Source organism: Pogona vitticeps, chromosome 2 (assembly GCF_051106095.1).
Source record: "Pogona vitticeps strain Pit_001003342236 chromosome 2, PviZW2.1, whole genome shotgun sequence".
Lineage (NCBI taxonomy): Eukaryota > Metazoa > Chordata > Lepidosauria > Squamata > Agamidae > Pogona > Pogona vitticeps.
The window spans coordinates 186,385,823-186,397,879 of NC_135784.1; the positions used below are offsets into that span (position 1 = coordinate 186,385,823).

The following is a 12,057-nucleotide window of genomic DNA, read 5'->3' on the forward strand; positions in this document are numbered from 1 at the left end:
ATTTTTGCTTTGCTTTGCTTTGCTTCTCTTCGTCTTCCTTCTATGGCCGCTTTCTCTGTTGCTGTTCTTGGGATTCCAAAAGGTGAAGATCTGGAAAGAAACGATGGATCTCCTGAGCGGCCTTATTACATGTCCCCTGCACTGCGTGAAATCCTGCTGAAAGCAAGCCTAGAATCTTCAAAAAGTGCGGAGAGCCAAGAATAGGGACAAGGGCACCAACTGGGAAGGGCAAACCATGTAGGTCTCCCACTGCCAGCGTTATGTGCACCTGTCTAATCCACAGGAAGGGTCTGTTCCTTCATGGCTCCCTTGAGTGTGGGTGCAGACCTTCTGATCTGGATGTTTTGGGAAACTGTAGACACTTGCAATGGTTACACCGGGCAAGTGGAAGACTGTGGTCTGTTGTAGGCAGCCTCTATTCAGCAGAGATTACTGCACCAGAGAAGGGTAGCTGGCATTTAATGGTGAAAAGTGCCAAGTGTCCCCACCTTTGCGCCATGTAGTGTTTTCTGCTCTCCTCAAGATGTCATCTTGATAGCAAGGTTGGATGTTCAAACAGATTTATAAAAGTAGGAACGACACACATGCATACAGTACAGACAGAATGCTGCAGGCATTTACATATTGTCCACTTCCTAGCTCCTTTTCTCTTTATTAGGCAGAAGTGGGACAGAGGAGTTCTCTCGTCTCTGTGAATTTCAGATGTGATTGCTTTGGGATTCCAAAGAGAAACAGGAGCTGCTGGTGTGGTGTGTTGGTGTGGTTTTGTGGATGTTTGTTTGGGATAAGCTGAGAGGGGTTAAGTGGGAAGCTTTGTGTTGCACAAAATTCTTCTTCAGATCAAAATAAGTTTGTGTTGGTGGGGGGGAGAAATTCTATCTCGAGAAGCAGGCACGGAGGGATTCAGATTTCTGCCCAAGCTGGCCGGTTCAGTGGTTTAGGTAGCTGGCCGTGGAGCCAAAGTTGGGAGTTTGATTTCCCCACTGTGCCTCCTGAAAGAAAAGCCAGTCTATGTAACCATGGGCAAGTAGTGCAGTCCCAGGGTGACCTCAGAAGAAGGGAAAGGTGAAACACTTCTGAGTATTACCTACCTAGAAAACCCAGTAAACTACTACTACTACTACAAGACAGCCTTTGACTGGTATTATATAACAGATACAAGTTTTAACCCAAAAAAAGTATCAGTTAAAAATCAGTGTATTGTTGTTGTTATTGTTATTATCATTATTATAATTATTACTAATCCTAAAGTTCCAGCTTCAACTTTTTGGAACTTTTTCTATACAGACATAACAATTTATGCACCCAGGGGCCATATCTCTCAATAAATTGCAATTTATGAAGCCTATTTATGTTCATTTACACTTTCTTATTTTGATGTAAAGCAGCATTCTGTGCAACTTCGAAGCTAACTATTCTTTTAATGAACTACTCTGAACTTCTGGCATGTCACAGAGTATTGATGCTTACAGAATAATCTGACTGAGATACAGTTACATTTGCTTCTTCATAACTTTTATAAAGCTTGTCTTGATGCAAAGAAAGTTCTCCTGCTAACACTTGTTTAAAGGATGCCTTTACTGTTGTCTGTTAGCTTAGCCTATACTCTGGAACATGTTAATTCCCAGGACAGAGAACTACAGAATTTACATTGATTAATTCTACACTGAATATGAATTGTATGTGCAGGTTGGACACAAACATCTCAGCCTAATTCTGGAGCTGAGCTTTTTGCCTCGGGGGGGGGCTACACAGGCCTTGCAGAGGACCCCCGCCATTTTGTGGTGCCTATTTGCTGCTGCTTCCATTGCCAATGGAAGCATACTGCTAATACTCATCTATGCAGGATGGGAGGGGGAGGCCTTTTTCCTCTTCCCTTTCTGTAAGGGAAGGAGTCACCCAGGCCTGGCAGTTTGCAGGGCAGTGTAATGGAGAAGGACACTTTAGCACCCTTCTGAACCATAGGGAATTCTAATGGCAAAGTGTCATGATGGAGCCTGGCAGGCAAAAAGAAAAGGGAGCCATACTATGGGTCTAATGTATTAGACAATTTTTTTGAGAATGCTTAATATGCTCTGTATTTCGCACTAGGCAATGTTAAAACATCTTGTCTTAGGAAAGTCAGTGCCTTATTAAAGAGATTCCCAGCTGCATGCTGTCTGGGCATCAGAAGGAACATTATCTGAGTAAATTTTGATTACCTTGAACAATTTGAAATAGCAAAAACATTTTATTATCTGTAAACATTTTATTAATCACTTGTTGTCCCACTTATTTTTATTCTTACTTTGGACACAGGTGTCCTGCAGACACGTTGGTCATTCTCAGGATTTCAAATACTGACCCTATTCCATGTGTCCTTGTGTTATCAGGAGACCAGTGGCTCTGCCTAACGATGTCTGTGCTTAATCAAGCCTGACGTTCGAAAATGTTTAAGAAAATCTGAAAGGTTTTGGTTCCCATAACAAGCACACAATTCTTTTCTCCCACTGGTGCTTCTGGCCAAACATGTTTACATGCATTTGCAATCTGTTTATCAGATGAATCTTGAGTGTGAATGTTGTAAGCACTGTGTCGTCTTTCAGACTGCCATCGAACCCTGAAAATCTACACAGGGAAGAATGTGTGGCCATCCTTCACAATCAGTGGTGCTTGCTAGGGCTATAGGCTCTCTAATCTAGCATCACTGGGAGAACACAGGTTTCCATGCCCTCTCTAGACTCTTGTTTCAAACTGCAACTTAAAAACAGAGATCTTTTAAAGAGGGGATGGACAGATGTGCGGATGCCAAGATGGCTAACAAAGAAGCCAGTATCTTTTCTGTCATTCAAATATTTTGGACTATTAGCAGAAAAACATAATGCATGAATAAGTTCAGTATTAAGTAAAATAGGTAAATAATAGCTTGCAGAGTGGAAAAGCAAAGCAAAGCAAAACTACAAATAATTGACTACCATTACCTTTGGTGTTACAGTCAATGTGCATGCACAGAGAGGCTAACTTTGGTTATCTGCCACTTCTCTGCTTTCCTGTGTGAAAAGATCTTCTTCCTTGCCATTTCTGTCAAAATAAAGAGAAACCAGAGAAAAAATGTGATTCAGTGTTACAAAGGTGAAAATGGAACCCTTGATCTTCTCTCAGGCTTTTCTGTTTCCTTAAAGGCAGATGTGAGGAACTGTTAGTCCTTCATCTGTTTTGGACAGGGATGGACAAATTGTGACTTCAGATATTGTTGGATGGCAGCTCCTGATGCCCTTCATTACTTTGCCAGATATCTGATGCTATCTAATAACATCCCAAAAAATCCAAAAACTGCCTGTTCCGTCTCAAGTATTTTGCTAAATTTCCCAAAATCATGTTGTTAAATTAGGAGGAATTCTACTTCCCGTCAATCACTGCTAGCCTGGCCTTGAGTGAAGCTGATGGGAATTGTAGTTTAGTAATATCTGAAAGACCACAGCTGCCCCACCCAGAATTAAATGCAATGCCAGAGGAATGGTGCTATTGAGAATTTACACAGATCTATTTACCATTCATTGTAAGGCTCAAATGACTACCTTGTTCTCATTGCAGCAGTAAAATTTCACTGTAAGAATTTTGGATTTAACCAGGGAAGATGTGATGTTACTACTTAAGATTGTTAATAGCCCAGGTCAGATTTTTCCCTAATACAGTATGTATATCATCATTCGACTTCTGTCATGGCCTTGAATGACCCGATTTGTTACCCCAGACAGAATTAACAAAACTCTCCTTAATTTTTTTTTTTTGTCATGATGACAAACATTTTTTTGTTTTGGAATCATGTAAAGATGGAGCAGTAGGTTCTGAATCCTCCTACTCTGAACCCTGCATCTTGCTGTCAGGGTTTCTAATTGCCTATACTATATACAGTTATGTACTTGGTTCTTGTTGGGATATCTGCCACCTGGTGGTTCGAAGGCATAAGTTTCTCACCCCTTTTTTTTTTGCTTGGGGCGGGATTTGTATCTCTTTGCAGTGGAAGATTTGGAACGTAATGACGGCTCTGCCGAAAAGCCTTACTTCATGTCACCTAACCTGCAAAAGCTCTTGAAGAAGACAAACAAACAACAAACAGATGCATAACTGTCCTCCTTTGCCTGTGCTTCATAGAGAGCATACAAAAGATGTATTGAAAACAAACCAGTCTGAATTTATCACTTCCTTTCTTTAAAGAGCAAGATACGTGGGATTAAAATGTGCCGTTTCTGACCAAGCAATGCTATCCTGCTCATAATTAGCTGTCTGATGTGCTGGCGTAACACTTCTTGTCTACTAATACAGACAGGAGACATTCTGCCAGTTCTGCGCAATCCGCCGAAACAAAAAACGCAATAGCAACTGAACTGATTTAGTTAACTACGTATTCCAAAAACTTCTGTTCTTATAGAGAACCCCTTATTTCAATGTAATTCTTGGCTACTTCAGATGAACACCTTCAAGCAGGAATAGATTATCTCAAGAAGGCTAAAAAATATGCTTCAGATTTCCTAGCAATGTTGCTGAGGACTACACTCCAGAAGGTGTGGGGCTAAGATGACTAATTTGCACATTTAAATGTTTGTTACTTTGCTTTTATATTTTTAATGCAGTGGTTATTTACCTTAAAATTTGCTACATAGTTTTTTGTTAACTGAAAACCTGATTTAACTAAAAAAATCTTTTTAACAACAACAAATCAATCTTGACCCCTCTACTGGCCCTTTTTTTTTTTTTTTGTAAGTTCTTGAGGGACTGGGGGCACCAGAGGTTCAAGGAGCCCTCAAAACATGACATACTCCCCCCCCCCATGTTCTTAAAGGGCACAAGGGGATTTTCTGAGAAAAATTAACTTTCTAAAAATATTTGAGGGGCTTGCAAAAACGGCCCTGAGGGTCACATGTGGCTCACATGCTAAATGTGGCCCATTCCTGCCTTAAAAGTTCAGGTTACTCAAGGAAGAGTTAAAATACAATCTGGTGACTTTACAGAGACTTTATTTTATTTATTTTAAAAAATATATCTAGGTTGTCCTTCCATGCCAGTCAGCATTTGCAGCCTAGTTTTGGTTATGGGTCATTAGTAAAATCTTAGTAAGAAAATATTTTTAGTTATGCACATTTGGGGCTGCTAATGGCAGAAAACTGGGAAATAGCTTAAGTTCTTCAGAGGAGATGAGCCAAATTTGTTATGGCAGCTTTCAGTTGAAGAAATGTCTACATTTTTTTTATTTGGGAAAAAGTTGTGTGTTTGGGAAAAAATTGTAACCAATAAGGGTGAGGTATAAATTAGCTTTGATATGAAACAGAACCTAATATATGCAAGGACATGATAGTAAAAGAAGAAAGCAGGGATAATGTAAAAAGTCCCAAATTAATTGGTTATATACCAATGAGATAATGGCAACTTTCTACAGAGAAAATGATAAAGCCTGCTTTCAGAAGTTTTAACTTTTTTTGCTTTTCTGTATTCTATAGTCTCCTGTACATCCTTGTATCTCAGAAGTATTTTATAACTGAAATATTAAATATTTTGTTTTGTACATATGTTGTTTATTTTTCTTCCGTTTGAGCTTGTATAGTGAAATTTATCAAATGCATTTTTGTTAGAAATTCACCAAAGCATTGCATAGTCATTGTCCCAAATTTAAACTTGGGTAGGATTTCCTTTAAAATACATATATTCCTTTTTCTTAACTGAAATTCTAGTCCACGTATCTGGGAAACAGATTGTTGTAGAAGTACATGCCATAGCCATCCCTCTATCTGGAATCCAAACAAGCAAATTCATATTCCCAGGAAGGAAATCTCTACTTTTGTATTTGTTTGCAGGGTTTTTTGTATGTTTGTAACTGAGTTCTAGACTGACACCCCAATTTATCCCCTCCATTATCCTCACAGATGATGATTCAGATTTAACAGTAACATTTTTATTTAACAACTAGAGTGGTTACTCAACTGGCACTTTCAACAGTTTGCAAACATACATCAAGGAACAAAATTTGTTTGTACTCTCATGGTCTGTTATCAACGAAACACCTTGATGTAACAGCTAGCCACCCCAAAGCTGCTCCCGGTCGGATGGAGGGTGAAGAGGGTTCACACAGACTGTTGCAGCAAGGATGATGTGCCCAATCCCTTTCCATAACTGGCTCCTCCTTCAGAGTAGATTCTTACTTCTCTTCCTTGGGACTTACCTCCTTCTTGGACTCAACTTCTGTTCATTTTCAGTTAGTTACTTGTCCTCAGGTCTTTGTCCTAGCTTCTCTTTTCAACCTTTTTGTTCTCAATTCTTTCTCACCCCAGTAAGGTTTCAAGGAAACTCCCCTTTTCCTCGTCATTTCCACCTCTTCTTTCAATATTCTGAACATAACCCATTTTCCATGCCAAAGATCCTCTAGCTCAACCTTTTCATACTCCGCTTCAACCTTGGTCTCCAACAACCCCCTTCCTTCTATTCTCTCCCCTATTTTACCCTCCCTTCCCCTCCCTCCAGTCTTTTCTAATTCTTTCTCCTCTCCTCCCATTGGTCCTTCCCTCTTCCAACTTCCTGGCTCTCAGTGTCTTCCTTGCTCCAGGGCTTTGGGCCCCTGGTGGGAAGTCTATTCCCCAGTCATATAGCCTAACGTCAATGGCTGAGCTGGACGTTTCATATCCTTATGTGATGGGGAAGAGGAGGGCAGCTCACTCAAGGGAAGGCAGTCTTACCACCTTACTGACAATGACATTTGTTTGACGTTTTTAAATATCTGTATACTCAATGTTGCTAGCTTTAATATTTTATTGTCTTTTAGTTATGTAAGCTGCCTTGGGTTCTTTGAAGGAAAAAGAGTAAAAATAATTTAAATAATACTTTGCATGGGGATATCCTTATGAAGAGAGAAAAAAGAGAATTAAAATATATCCCACCTTCTCCTAAAAAGGACTACATGTGGTGTACAGGGTTAAAAACAATATTAAAAGCTAAAAACAATAAATTATAACAATTTTTTAAAAAAAGAATTGACAAATATAAAATAGTAGATAAAACATTACTTTAGAAACACATTAAAAGCAACAAAAATCCCTTTTTAAACAGCCAGCGAGTCACTAAAGCCTGCCTGAAGAGAAAGGACTTTGCCCACTTGCAGAAGGTCAGCAAAGATGGGGCCAACTTGGCTCTTATGGGAGGGAGTTCCAGAGTCTGGGAGCAGCAACAGAGAATGGCTCTCCCCTGTCCTCACCAAACACTCTTGTGAAGGGGATGAGACTGAGAGAAAGGCCCCCTCCAATGATCTTAATTTCTTGGCAGGCTCCTAAAGGGAGATGCAGTCTGTGAGATAGCTTGGACCCAAGCTGTTTAGGGCTGGCTTTATAGCTTAAAAGCAGTACTTTGAATTGTGCCCAGAAATCTAGCTGCAGCTTTCTGGACCTGCCAAAGTTTCTGAACATTTTCCAAAGGTTGCCCGCATGGACGGGCAACCTTTCTCAGCAACCCTCAAAAAAGATGTTCATCCCTTAGAAGCACAAATGGCTAACTTTTCTGCCTTTAACTGGGGTGCTCCCAGATATGAAGATTACTGTATATTACCATTGTGACTTGTGTGGAGATACTGAGAAATTGTCCCAATGTAGAATGTTGTTGATAATCACCATGATTATTACTTAAACTGAAGTTCTCTGGATTAACATCCTTTCAAAAAACTAATAGGGAAGACAATATATATCAGTTGACTTTATTAAAGTTACACTATAGTTGCACGTCCCCTTCATGGATTGCTGCCTTGTCTTGGCGAAGGGGCTTCAGAAATTCAGAGAAGCTATGGGCTATGCCGTGCAGGGACACCCAAGACAGACAGGTCATAGTGGAGAATTCTGACCAAACTTAATCCACCTGGAGTAGGAATTGGCAATGCCACTCCAGTATCTTTGCCAAGAAAACTCTGGACAGAAACAAAATGCTAAAAGATATGATGCTGGAAGATGAGCCCCTCAGGTTGGAAGGCGTCCAACATGCTACTGAGGAAGAACGGAGGACGAGTACAAGTAGCTCCAGAGCTAATGAAGTGCTTGGGCCAAAGCCGAAAGGACGCTCATCTGCTGACGTGCCTGGAAGTGAAAGGAAAATCTGATGCTGCAAAGAAAAATACTGCATAGGAACCTGAAATATAAGCTCTATGAATCTTGGCAAGCTGGATGTGGTCAAATAGGAGATGGGCATCTATTGAAAATCTTAAAAGATGACACTGTTAAGGTGCTACATCAATGCCAGCAAGTTTGGAAAACCCAACAGTGGCCAGAGGATTGGAAAAGATCAGTCTACATCCCAATCCCAAAGAAGGGCAGTGCCAAAGAATGCTCCAACTACTGTACGATTGCACTCATTTCACACGCTAACAAGGTTATGCTCAAAATCCTACAAGGTAGGCTTCAGCAGTATGTGGACCAAGAACCCCCAGAAGTACAAGCTGGATTTCGAAGGAGCAGAGGAACTAGAGAGCAAATAGCTAATATGCTTCGTTGACTATGCAAAAGCCTTTGACTGTGTGGACAGCAAACTATGGCAAGTTCTTAAAGAAATGGGAGTGCCTGACCATCGTATCTCCTGAGAAATCTATATGTGGGATAGGAAGCAACAGTTAGAACTGGATATGGAACAACTGATTGGTTCAACATTGGGAAAGGAGCATGACAAGGTTGTATATTGTCCCCCTGCTTATTTAACTTATATGTAGAATACATCATGCGAAAGGCAGGACTGGATGAATCGCAAGCTGGAATTCAGATTGCTGGAAGAAATATCAACAACTTCCGATATGCAGATGATACCACTCTGATGGCAGAAAGTGAGGAGGAATTAAGGAACCTCTTAATGAGGGTGAAAGAGGAGTGCAAAAAATGGTCTGAAGCTCAACATCAAAAAAACTAAGATCATGGCCACTGGTCTCATCACCTCATGGCAAACAGAAGGGGAAGATATGGAGGCAGTGACATTTTACTTTCCTGGGCTCCATGATGGTGACAGAAGCCACAAAATTAAAAGATGCCTGCTTCTTGGGAGGAAAGTGATGACAAATCGAGACATCACCTTGCCAACAAAAGTCCGCATAGTCAAAGCTATGGTTTTTCCAGTAGTGATGTATGGAAGTGAGAGCTGGACCATAAAGAAGACCGACTGCCGAAAAATTGCTGCTGGAAGAGACTCTTGAGAGTCCCCTGGACTGCAAAGAGAATAAACCTATCCATTCTGAAGGAAATCAACCCTGAGTGCTCACTGGAAGGACAGATCCTGAAGCGGAGGCTCCAATACTTTGGCCATCTCGTGAGAAGAGAAGACTCCCAGGAAAAGACCCTAATGTTGGGAAAGTGTGAGGGCAATTGGAGAAGGGGACAACAGAGGATGAGATGGTTGGATAGTGTAATCAAAGCTAGCAACACGAATTTGACCCAACTCCGGGAGGCAGTGGAAGACAGGAGGGCCTGGTGTGCTCTGGTCCATGGGGTCACGAAGAGTCGGACACGACTAAACGACTAAAGAACGACAAAAATAATTGCATATGGATGTTCAGAAACTAGAGAGTATTTCTTTTTGTTTGACTCTTTTACCTGTCTTCAGCATTAAAACTTCATATTATGAATACAGTAGATATCAGTCAGATGGCCCTGTGTTATCTCCCCTACACTCAGTACAGCTTGCTGAGAAACTGCCTGTGGGTTTGCCAAAGCCATCTGGCGGCCACTGTGGAAAACTGAGTCTAGGACTAGATAAGATTTCAGTCTGATTCAGAGAGCTCATCTTATGGTCTTCAGTACTGTACAATCAAAAGAGTACTTATTATACCAAAATATGTCTCAGAAGTTCAATGGCTTACTGCCTATCAGGCAAAATAAAAGAAAAATAAAGAAGACGAAACCATTATGGCGCCTTAAAGACTAACTTGTGTTTCAATGTGAGCTTTTGACAACTCCACTTCCATCCAATTTCTCTATATTTTTACTCCGTTTTATTAATCTGCTTTTTGTAAATTACATTTTTTTAAGGCAGTGATACCATGCATAGGCACATAATTTTTTAAAATTTTTATACAAGTCCAAAGTCACAATAATTTAAAAGCATAGTGAAACAAAAGTACATGGGGGAAAAAAAGAAAGAAAATAAATTAGACGTATTTCAACGAATGTTGCGTTCAAAATTACCACGATATAAAACAGAATATATCTAAAATGGGACTTCTGCCCATTGATGACCAGGGTGGCACGCTCCCGGGTAGTTTTCCTGTTGGATTGGTGCCTGCCCTCGCTGCGGGTTCGTTCCGCGTCTGTACCAGGAATTGCAACAGGAAACAACCAGAAGACAAACACGGCCGGGCTGCGGCGCTGCCACCAGTAGCGGGCCAGAGATGCCGGGCTTGTCTTCGAACAATGTGGCCCTTAAGGACTACCAAACTTATCGTCAGCATACAACACTCCTGTGGACGAGAGATGGAAGTGCTGGACGAAGATCAGCTACACTCAATAAAGTACACGTGATTCGGAAGCGAGGCGAGCCTTGCAAACAGACCTGAGACGCGGCGTCCAGAAAGGACTGACCGACCATTCTGTTAATACTGGCCACTTCATAACAGCGTTGCTAGCAGGGGCAAAACCCCCAGTACTAGATAAGTCGATACCTCCTGTACAGCAGCGCTTGAAACCCCATAAGCCTTTGCATTTTAACTTCTCACCTCTTTTTCATTGAGTCTGCGGGTTATTCAGATACGATAGTCTGAAGTGCGCAATTTAGGAATCGTACAAAAAGTCCGATACGAACACTTGGGGACAAGAGATGTGAAGTTAGGAGCGAAGTGAAGAGGGTCGAGAAGTGACGAGATTTTACTGCTCCCGTGCCAGTACGTTGCCCTGGGAGTAAGCGTCCCTGACTAAAACAGAATCTGTTTCCAAGGGAACGTGAGCAGGAGGGCTCCCGGCGCCTCTCGCCCGCTGCAAACTCACTCTAGCCTCGTTACCTTCCACACAGAAGCAATTATTACCTCTCCTGTAATCATTTTTCTCCGACCTAAACTGATAGTTCCCAATGAGGGGGGAAAAATTTTGAGCGGCCACCCAAAGAAAACACACACACACACCCGGGGGCCAGGAGCTGCGACGGCAACACGTTTGAAGCGCCGGCCCGCCTTCCCGATGGCATCCGCGCAGCGACTCAGAAGGAAAAACAAGATGGCGGCCGGAGCAAGGGCGGGGAGAAGATACGCACTCTTTCAATCCGCCGGCGCGCGAGACGTTCAGCCCGCACCTCCTCTCTCGTTGCTGATTGGAAGAAACGACCAGCCGTGGACCACGTGGTCCGGCGCCCTTCCTTTCTCGTTCGTGCCGCCCCTCCCCCCCACGCTGCAGTTAGAGCTCGACCAGGCGGGCGCGGGTGCCGGTTCTGCGCGGGAATCCGAGGTTCGAGTGGCTTCATCCGGCACCAGTTCGTGTGGGGGGGGGGATTGTGGGTAACAAGTCGTCGTCGACGGGCTCAGCCCGCTCGGTGAACAAGGAGCCCCGTGCGGGCGAAGGAATCACGAGAGACAAGGCCGCTTCTCAAACGACAGCGCCGAGAGAGGTTAGCCGTTTCGTGAGGGAGACGGGGGGGAGGAGGGGGAAGGAGCGCTTTTGCTAGAGGCGAAGAAGCGTCGTTTCCGTCGGCTCCTCCGTCTCCCGCGCGCTCCATTGTGTGGAGGAGACAAAATGGCGGCGGCTGGGCCTGCGGGCGGGGGGGGGAGGAGAAGGAAAGAAGAGAACGGTAATGGCGCGCGGGCAGCTCGACGGAAAACGGGCGGTGGGTAGAGGGGAGGGGAAGGTGTCCGCGTTCCTGCGGTCTGTTTCCTTTCCTGGTCCCAGCCCCATTGGGGTGCTTGCGGTTCACGTGGCTGGAGGAGGGATGCTCCCGCCTGTGCTCTTCCCGGTACTCGGAGAAGGTTGCCTTTCTATTCGCTGGCCTGCCTTCGCGGCCGGTCTCCTTTTGAGGGGAAGCGGATGTTGGGTTTGGGGATTTTTGATGTCTTCCTCATGGCACTTTCCGACCTTCGATCGGCCT

General features: G+C 43.1%; 2 protein-coding genes and 1 long non-coding RNA gene across 21 annotated transcripts in view; 2 read left to right on the top strand and 1 right to left on the bottom strand.

Annotated features, from left to right (window-relative positions):
- The window catches only part of SLC44A2 (solute carrier family 44 member 2 (CTL2 blood group)), a 54,700-nt gene extending 49,158 nt beyond the window's left edge, over positions 1 to 5,542 (top strand). For 2 of the 4 annotated variants that reach the window (XM_020791574.3, XM_072991644.2), the window contains exons 22-23: positions 83 to 237; positions 4,001 to 5,542. In XM_020791574.3, the coding sequence (XP_020647233.3) occupies positions 83 to 204 (122 nt within the window). In that variant the 3' untranslated portion in view covers positions 205 to 237; positions 4,001 to 5,542. The remainder of the gene's footprint in view (positions 1 to 82; positions 238 to 4,000) is intronic. The other 2 variants (XM_020791575.3, XM_078386668.1) reach the window with 1 other exon arrangement.
- The window catches only part of LOC110077952 (uncharacterized), a 12,307-nt gene continuing 250 nt past the window's right edge, over positions 1 to 12,057 (bottom strand). The window contains exons 1-3 of one of the 4 annotated variants that reach the window (XR_013542340.1): positions 11,233 to 11,365; positions 2,961 to 3,060; positions 1 to 90 (exon numbers count right to left, since the gene is read on the bottom strand). This is a non-coding gene — a long non-coding RNA (uncharacterized LOC110077952). Of the gene's footprint in view, positions 91 to 2,960; positions 3,061 to 10,702; positions 10,812 to 11,104; positions 11,186 to 11,232; positions 11,366 to 12,057 lie in introns of those variants that run through there. The other 3 variants (XR_013542339.1, XR_013542341.1, XR_002300380.3) reach the window with 3 other exon arrangements.
- Positions 11,348 to 12,057, top strand: part of ILF3 (interleukin enhancer binding factor 3) — a 25,269-nt gene continuing 24,559 nt past the window's right edge. For all 13 annotated transcript variants that reach the window (XR_013542334.1, XR_013542335.1, XR_013542336.1 and 10 more), the window contains exon 1: positions 11,348 to 11,583. The gene's annotated coding sequence lies outside the window, so the exon portion shown is untranslated. The remainder of the gene's footprint in view (positions 11,584 to 12,057) is intronic.